Below are 7,221 nucleotides of genomic sequence, written 5' to 3'. Positions count from 1 at the left end.
TATATATATATATAGACAGAATATAAATTCGGGTCAGAATTACAAGTTTTTTGAATATATCAGCATATAAGTATACAGTAAATTTATTTACAATTACATTTTTACGGCTGGGCCCAGACAATCGATACAAAATAAACATTTACGTCTGCTTCATGCAGAACATTACACATATTTCTGTGTATTATGAACACAAAATTGTATGCCAGTAAGTTTGCAATGGCTAAATTATAGTTATATATGTTACTAGTTTATACCTCAAGTTAGGTGAGACACATGTATGAATTATAATAATTTAAATTGAATAATTCAATATAAAAATATGAGTTTAATTATGAAAAAAATGGCCCTCTATATCGATATTTTATGTCACCTATATATTTAATTACTTATACTTTAGATTATTAATATTGTTCATGAATTAAAGTATTTAATACGCTCGGACTTCTGGGTGTTTCAAATATGCAACAGAATTGATATGTAAGAGTATTCTCTAAAACAATTAAATAATATGAAAAGTCTAAAAACACACAAATTGCACCAACATTGGTTAGAAAAAAAAGAAAAAAAAAAAAAAAAGTATATATCATAAATTCCAAAATAATTTTCAAGCATAATGGGGGAATACATTAGATACATATTACATTTTTGTTTTGATATAGTTGGAGTTCATAAAATATCCTTATAAAAAAATTAATTACGCATTGGCAATTAATGTTTCTATGAAGCATAAAATAAAAGTTTATTAGAAAAAAAGCAGTAAAATTATTGATAAAATGTGCTTCACATGTGAATCTGCGTCACATGTACAAAGTAAATAGAGAAATAAATTTCATTGTTTTGCAGGTAAATTAAAATTATGTTTAATTAACAACTTTGATAACGCAAAGCGATATAGAAAATTAATATATATGCATTGTATAATCAAACACCGAGAAAACGATTATCTCGTGCTATGTTTCGCGCGTGCTCGACAAGGTATCGTAAAACAAAGAATTTCCATCGACAACTAAAAACATTAGCAGCATTATGGGTAGTATTGCTGATACACAATACAATCCATTTAAATACTATCTCATTGTAACTTTTAAGTGAAAAACTCCTGTCTCATTATGCCCTAACACACTGTTTAAACACACTTGCACGCACATTCATTCGTCTTAGGCACATTACATACTCAACATAAAAGCACATCACAATCATGTTTGAGCTGATCTCAAACGGCCTTTGATCACTTGTGTTTTCTGACCAACATGATCATAGATAAAGATGTATATGGGCTACATATGAGACAAGTTGTATGAGAGCAGCAGCGATCATAAGTCATGATTGGCATGAGACTAATAGGAGTTTAATATAAATTAAGAACATGCTCATGTAGCATAGCGCTTAGTCCAAAGCCGTGCTATGCGATCATGTTCTTCTCTATTTTGTAGGTATTGTGTGGCTATACTACCTACCAATGGATCAGCTGTAAAATAAAATTACACGAGATCTATGTAATAATTATGTAAAAGAGAATGTGTGCGTGTGGTATCCATAAAATATAATTTTGGAAACACACACATATATATATGCCATAAATATATTCATTGTTTGCAATGTATACATTGTATACTGAATTTGTAAATGAATTAGTAGATAATTTATTATAATGCCCACCTGGATTGCAGTCTGTTAAAAGGGAACATATTGACAGTAAGACCTTTGAAATTGTCAATGCAGGAGACCAATTGTCCTTTAATATGTCCAAGCAGATAACTCCTTGACTATTTATATTGCAGTGGTAGATGCGTGTTCGGAATGTAACCTATAGGAAAACACATTTCTGTTTGGAGAACAGTGTGTATAACATTATAGTGTACACTAGAATAAAATAAAATTTGGAACTGTGAATTTTATAAGTGACAGAATTTTAAAGAGATGGAAAAAATTATAAGTTCAATATTTATTTTGGAGCCTCTGTTTCTTACAAAGATATAATTGTTTAATATTATAATAAATATTGATATTTTATCATTAAATCAAAACATCATGCAAATATTTTGAAAACTTTATAAAAAAATATATCAATATTTTAGATAATATTTTTAACTTTTATTTATTCTCTTTTCATTGCTCATATAATTCTATATAAATAAATTTAATATCTCCTTCCCCTCTCTCTCTCTCTCTCTCTACTCCGCAAAAACATAAACATCGCGCCGGATAAATATCGCTCGTCACTCGATATCTGCGCGTTGTATTTTTAAACGGCGTCGCGAAACATAGCGTGACGAGAGCCCGGCCGAAGAGAAGCATCGCTTTTCCGTTCCGAGGAGATCCGCGATACGGATCGTGTTCACGATGTATGAGTAACGTACGGGCCATCCGTACTAAAGACTTATGCGAGACGATCCGAGAAAAAGAGAAAAGATTTGTTAACATCATCGCGTTTGTTGTCTTCTTGTAGCGCGCCGAGGTTCAACGCGCCCAAAATTGATTTCTCTTCGATACGGGCGAGCACGCGAATTTATTTCTCCCTCTCTCTCTCTTTCTCTCTCTCTCGGATCGAATGCATCTCTCCGCAGCTTACGCTCGCAGGAAAGACGAGATTCCGGCTCAACCCAAGCGTCGGGAACTCGGGACGACGTATGTTCCCGGCACACGTTCGCGTCGTCTATGAGTTCTCTCTCTCTCTCCTCCTCCTTCCTCTATGGATATCCGTCCCTCTTTTAGGATGCCACTTTTGATCTCTCTCTCCTCCTAACCCTCTCCCTTTTCTAATTCGGCAGCGAATTTTGATCGCGCGAGAGGATGTTCCGAAAGCGTTGCGCGATGTATGTACCTCGTGCCCGATGTGTCCGCGCCGTGTTTGCTGTCGTCGCGCGACAAGCTCAGCTTCGCCGGGTCGTCGGTGGAGGGAGGTAGGGGGCGGAGAAGGACCGGCCCGCCGCTTCAGATGCGAGTGATCCCTCGACGATTTTCCTCGGCGCGGGATTAACGGTGCCGTGACCGCCGGGCGGATCGTAGGCGGAGTAGCACGCGGCAATAACTGACCCTGACGGCGGGCTCCTTTATCGTCTCCTCCGAATCACGCGGGATTAGTCACGTAGGGGAGCTCGCACGACCTATAACGAGACTATATGCACCGTCGTTGCCGCGATTCTCTCAACGTAGCGGCAGCAGCAGCAGCAGCAACACTCACGAGGAACGCGCAGCGCACGGCGCACCGGCGCGGTCGTCCGGCTGATCGACGACGATGACGATGACGGACAACGACTGTGGCGATACTGAAAAAAAAAACAATAGCGAACGAGCGCGCGGAGACAATGGATCTTCGAATCGCCCTCGCGGAGTGTTTTGTCCCAGCGCTCTCCTCAGGCCCTCGTCCTCGTGTCACGACCATTCATCTCGCTTTCATGTCCCGAAATCACGATCGCGGCGTCCTTCTTCCGAGCGCCGAAACGTGCGCATCTCTGCGTCGGCCGGATGTTGACTCTGTCGCCGCTGCGGCCTGCGGTGGACGCTGACAATCCACGTTTTCACGCGGGCGCTGCGATCGGCCCGGCGCGCCCGGAGCTACCGGCTGTTATCGGCACACCGACCGCGCCAATTTCTCTCCTCTCCGGTTGATTTAAGAAAATTCCCTAGCGCTCCGAGAGAGCGCGTCGCCGTCTATCTTTCGATTCAAAAATCGCTCCACATTTTAAATCTCTGTAAACTTAGGCGCGAATCAATTTTGTTACTTATTTTTTTGTTTGTAATAAAACACTAAAGTTTTCTATCGAGAATACAACATTACTTTCCTTCCAATCTATTATTATTCTTGCATTTATTAACACGTGAGAAATGAGAAAATCTCTTTTATAAGAGTTTATACTTATCTATAAAAGCAGAAGATTATTTGTACGCCTAAAAGAATATCTTTTGTATCGTAAAAATTGAGAGCGCTGTGTATAAATTATTACACATGATTTGTATATGTATAAGACAGCAGACAGCACAAGGATGTCCTTAGGACGTCCAAAGGGCATCCAGGACATACATGTAGGATATCCTGAGGATATCCTATTTTAATCCTCGGATCTCCTCTGGATGTCCTGAGGAAGAGTAAATGATAGCCGTACACTAGCCTCTGGAGAATCCAGGGAGATCCTGTGGAACATCTTAAGGATTTCTATAGGATATGTTAGGGATATTTTTCATACGTTAAAAGGAACAAATTCTAAAATTTAAATATAAATTAAGATTGCGTTCTGTTATTTACTGCCAATACTAAAAATCTAATACTAAAAATAGTTCACGTTCTTTAATATTTGAGGTTTTCGTGCTGTACATGAATATTTTAGGTTTGGCTTCCGGGTTTGAGTCGTGTAATATTTTCAAAACAATCCAATATCTGACTTCCTTATGTTTGGATTGCATCAGAAATTGAACTGATAAAAAATAATTATATTTTTAATTTCCTGTTAGTTGCTCTTTGCAAGCTTTATATAATTCTCATGACCAAATCTCAAATACGAGTTTGCGCTTCGCATAGCGGTAAACAAACTAACTAGCGGTTGAATACTATTTTTTGTAAAGTTTTTGGAATGTTGCGCATAGTAACATTTCTCATAAATTATTAAATAAATAATAATTTTGAATATGTGAAAATGTGCGCATCAAATTCAATTATTAATATTAAACGAAATTAATTTTAACAATTAATTGCACATGTATATGTCCTCTGGAAATCCAAAGGACATTCAATATAATAGACAGGGCAGACATCCAGGGGTTATCCAGGGGACATTTATAGGACATTAATACTTATTACAATACTTAAAATTTCTAAATTATATTAAATAGCCTACATAACCGAAAGTAATCATGTATGCATATTAAATTTTCATAAAATATATTTATAGTAATATCTTAAAACATCCTACAAATATCCTGAACCATCCTGGACATATTCAGGATGATTCTGAGGACGTTTTGTGCTGTCTGGGGCTTTTTCGATTAATCTTTCTTTTCGTGATTTCACGAAAATTATACATATCTACGTATAAATTTTATCTTGAATTACAATCGCGTTTTGATAAATTACATCTTGATATATCGGATATATAAATTAATATATAGTTTCTTTTTATTATTTTCGAACAGCTGTTTTGTACATATGACGAGTCCATGTTTACCAATGTAGATATATTAATGAAGTAGTCTACATTATATATTGATTTCCGGATATCATCTATCTACTCATCGTAATCGAAACCATAGACAGACAACATGCATCGATCCGGAAGAATGATATCGGCGCAGGTCTATTCCAATGTGTTCTGATATCTCATGTTTTGTCCTACGTAACTATGACTACTATAAAAGCTAAGAAAAGTCGTACTCGCGGACAAACACGACTGTAAAAGGGACACTCGACACAAGTGGACGATTTCTCATTTGAACATCAAAGACAATTTCAGCGAAATGAATGACAAAGATGACAGTGCTTGGGTATTCGATTCCTTGATTGGATTTCTACAGGGCCCTATATGGTCATCGCCTTTACTGACATTCATCGAGGAAAAGTCCCTCGGTTCGTATAGTCATCGAAAGCATTTTCGTTTTTTTTTTTCATCATAAAAATGATAATTCTTTTTTGCTGAAATTTTTTAATAGTCAATTAAATAAAAAAAAAGAAATCAGTATCGCTTATAACGAACATTATATATATTCGTTTTATTAATATATTTCGCATTAAGCCGTTTTTTCGGTGTAAAATATAGACAAACGCACTGTTAAATACAAATGCTGTTTGCATTTAAAAATACGCATGTATTTCGAATGATTTGTCTACCTATACTTTTATACACATCTGCTTCGAAATATATATCTATAATACTTTCTCCCCGCAACACATATGTACATACACACGCGCGCGCACAGAAAAAAAAGTAGCCTTTTCTAGTAAAACCAATGAAACTTTTCAGCTGAATGAAATTACAGCAAAACATGATAATAAATATAATTATCTATCTGATATGTCATAGTTTTCGAGGCAAACACCGAAGATTGCGAAGAGTATCGGAAAATATATCAAGAATATAAAAATTTAGTTGATTTGCTACTGGGTTGTTTTATGGAAGATATGAGTATCTCACCGGAACAATTTGAATATGCGTGCACTGTTAACAAAGACACGAAGATTCCAATACAATTTCAACAAGTACGATCATTATATCCCTATTTATATAATAAATTATATTTTATACTTTCGTGTTTATTTCATAAAATTAAAAGGAACTCTCGTATGTATTCGATATAAAGAAAGACAAAAGAAGATTGCATGATATTTATAGATATTAATATATTGTATATATACAAATCTTTTTAGGTAAAAAAAAAAAAAAGGTAAAAGAAATAATACATTACACACAACTTGACTATGATTTATATTAATAAATGTGTCATTTCATTCTCCTCTTTAAATGTATAATATTATACATCATAGCATATTTTATAGAACTTGTTTGAGCAAATATGGGCGGCGAATGAATACGAGATATTCAAAAGAATGATGATACAAAAAAACTTGGAACTTCAATTACAAGCATTAAATATGATCGAGCAAAGATACGGTCTCACACCTGCCTCCCTCATGTATGAGGATGGCTTTATTGACGATGAATTGGTCATGGAAGACTTGATAACGTATGTCGTATTGTAATTAATATACAAGCCAATACATTATTATTTTTAACTAAATAAAAAATAAACTTATTTATATACGTCGCATAAGAACAGTAAAACTCAAACTATTTAAAGATAAAAATCTAACAAACGATCTTATGTATGTGTATATTGAAGAAATTGAAATTAAATTAACTATCTTATGTATCTGTGTATAGTAAACAAGTTTTGGAAGATCAGAGGAAAGAAGAAGCAGGTATATCGCCTGAAAAAACATTGATTGCCGAACATGAGCGTTTGGCGGCCGAATATCACAATGAAAGAGCGTTATTAGAAGAAGCGCTAAGAAAGTCGAAAAATGCTTCCAGGAATACTTCGGATGACGAATCCGCGGAAGAGATTAAACATGCCACTGCGTCCGTTGAGGAAGAATCGTCAGAGAAATTTCATGAACTTAAAAAGACCGAGCCCCTAAAACCAATACCGATTTCAAAAAAGAGATCCGATGAAGATGAGGTAGTCACTTTTAATTTACTTTAATTCTACGTATTAATATATTATACTATA

At 35.5% G+C, this 7,221-nt stretch overlaps 2 protein-coding genes across 6 annotated transcripts in view; one reads left to right on the top strand and one right to left on the bottom strand.

Moving 5' to 3' along the window:
- LOC115239714 (ubiquitin-conjugating enzyme E2-24 kDa-like) overlaps nt 1-3,357 on the bottom strand; it is a 3,953-nt gene extending 596 nt beyond the window's left edge. The window contains exons 1-2 of one of the 5 annotated variants that reach the window (XM_029814391.1): nt 3,185-3,357; nt 2,573-3,118 (exon numbers count right to left, since the gene is read on the bottom strand). The gene's annotated coding sequence lies outside the window, so the exon portion shown is untranslated. Of the gene's footprint in view, nt 1-2,360; nt 2,531-2,572 lie in introns of those variants that run through there. The other 4 variants (XM_029814392.1, XM_029814390.1, XM_029814394.1 and 1 more) reach the window with 4 other exon arrangements.
- A 1,641-nt stretch (nt 3,358-4,998) lies between these two features.
- LOC115239713 (cilia- and flagella-associated protein 36) overlaps nt 4,999-7,221 on the top strand; it is a 3,446-nt gene continuing 1,223 nt past the window's right edge. The window contains exons 1-4 of the mRNA XM_029814389.1: nt 4,999-5,560; nt 6,015-6,190; nt 6,488-6,675; nt 6,873-7,170. Coding sequence (XP_029670249.1) covers nt 5,452-5,560; nt 6,015-6,190; nt 6,488-6,675; nt 6,873-7,170 — 771 coding nt within the window. The 5' untranslated portion in view covers nt 4,999-5,451. The remainder of the gene's footprint in view (nt 5,561-6,014; nt 6,191-6,487; nt 6,676-6,872; nt 7,171-7,221) is intronic.

This window comes from Formica exsecta, unplaced genomic scaffold, assembly GCF_003651465.1.
Source record: "Formica exsecta isolate Colony F162 unplaced genomic scaffold, ASM365146v1 scaffold393, whole genome shotgun sequence".
Taxonomy (NCBI): Eukaryota; Metazoa; Arthropoda; class Insecta; order Hymenoptera; family Formicidae; genus Formica; species Formica exsecta.
The sequence above is the reverse complement of the archived record's forward strand: the minus strand, read 5'-3'. Positions and strand labels throughout refer to the sequence as shown.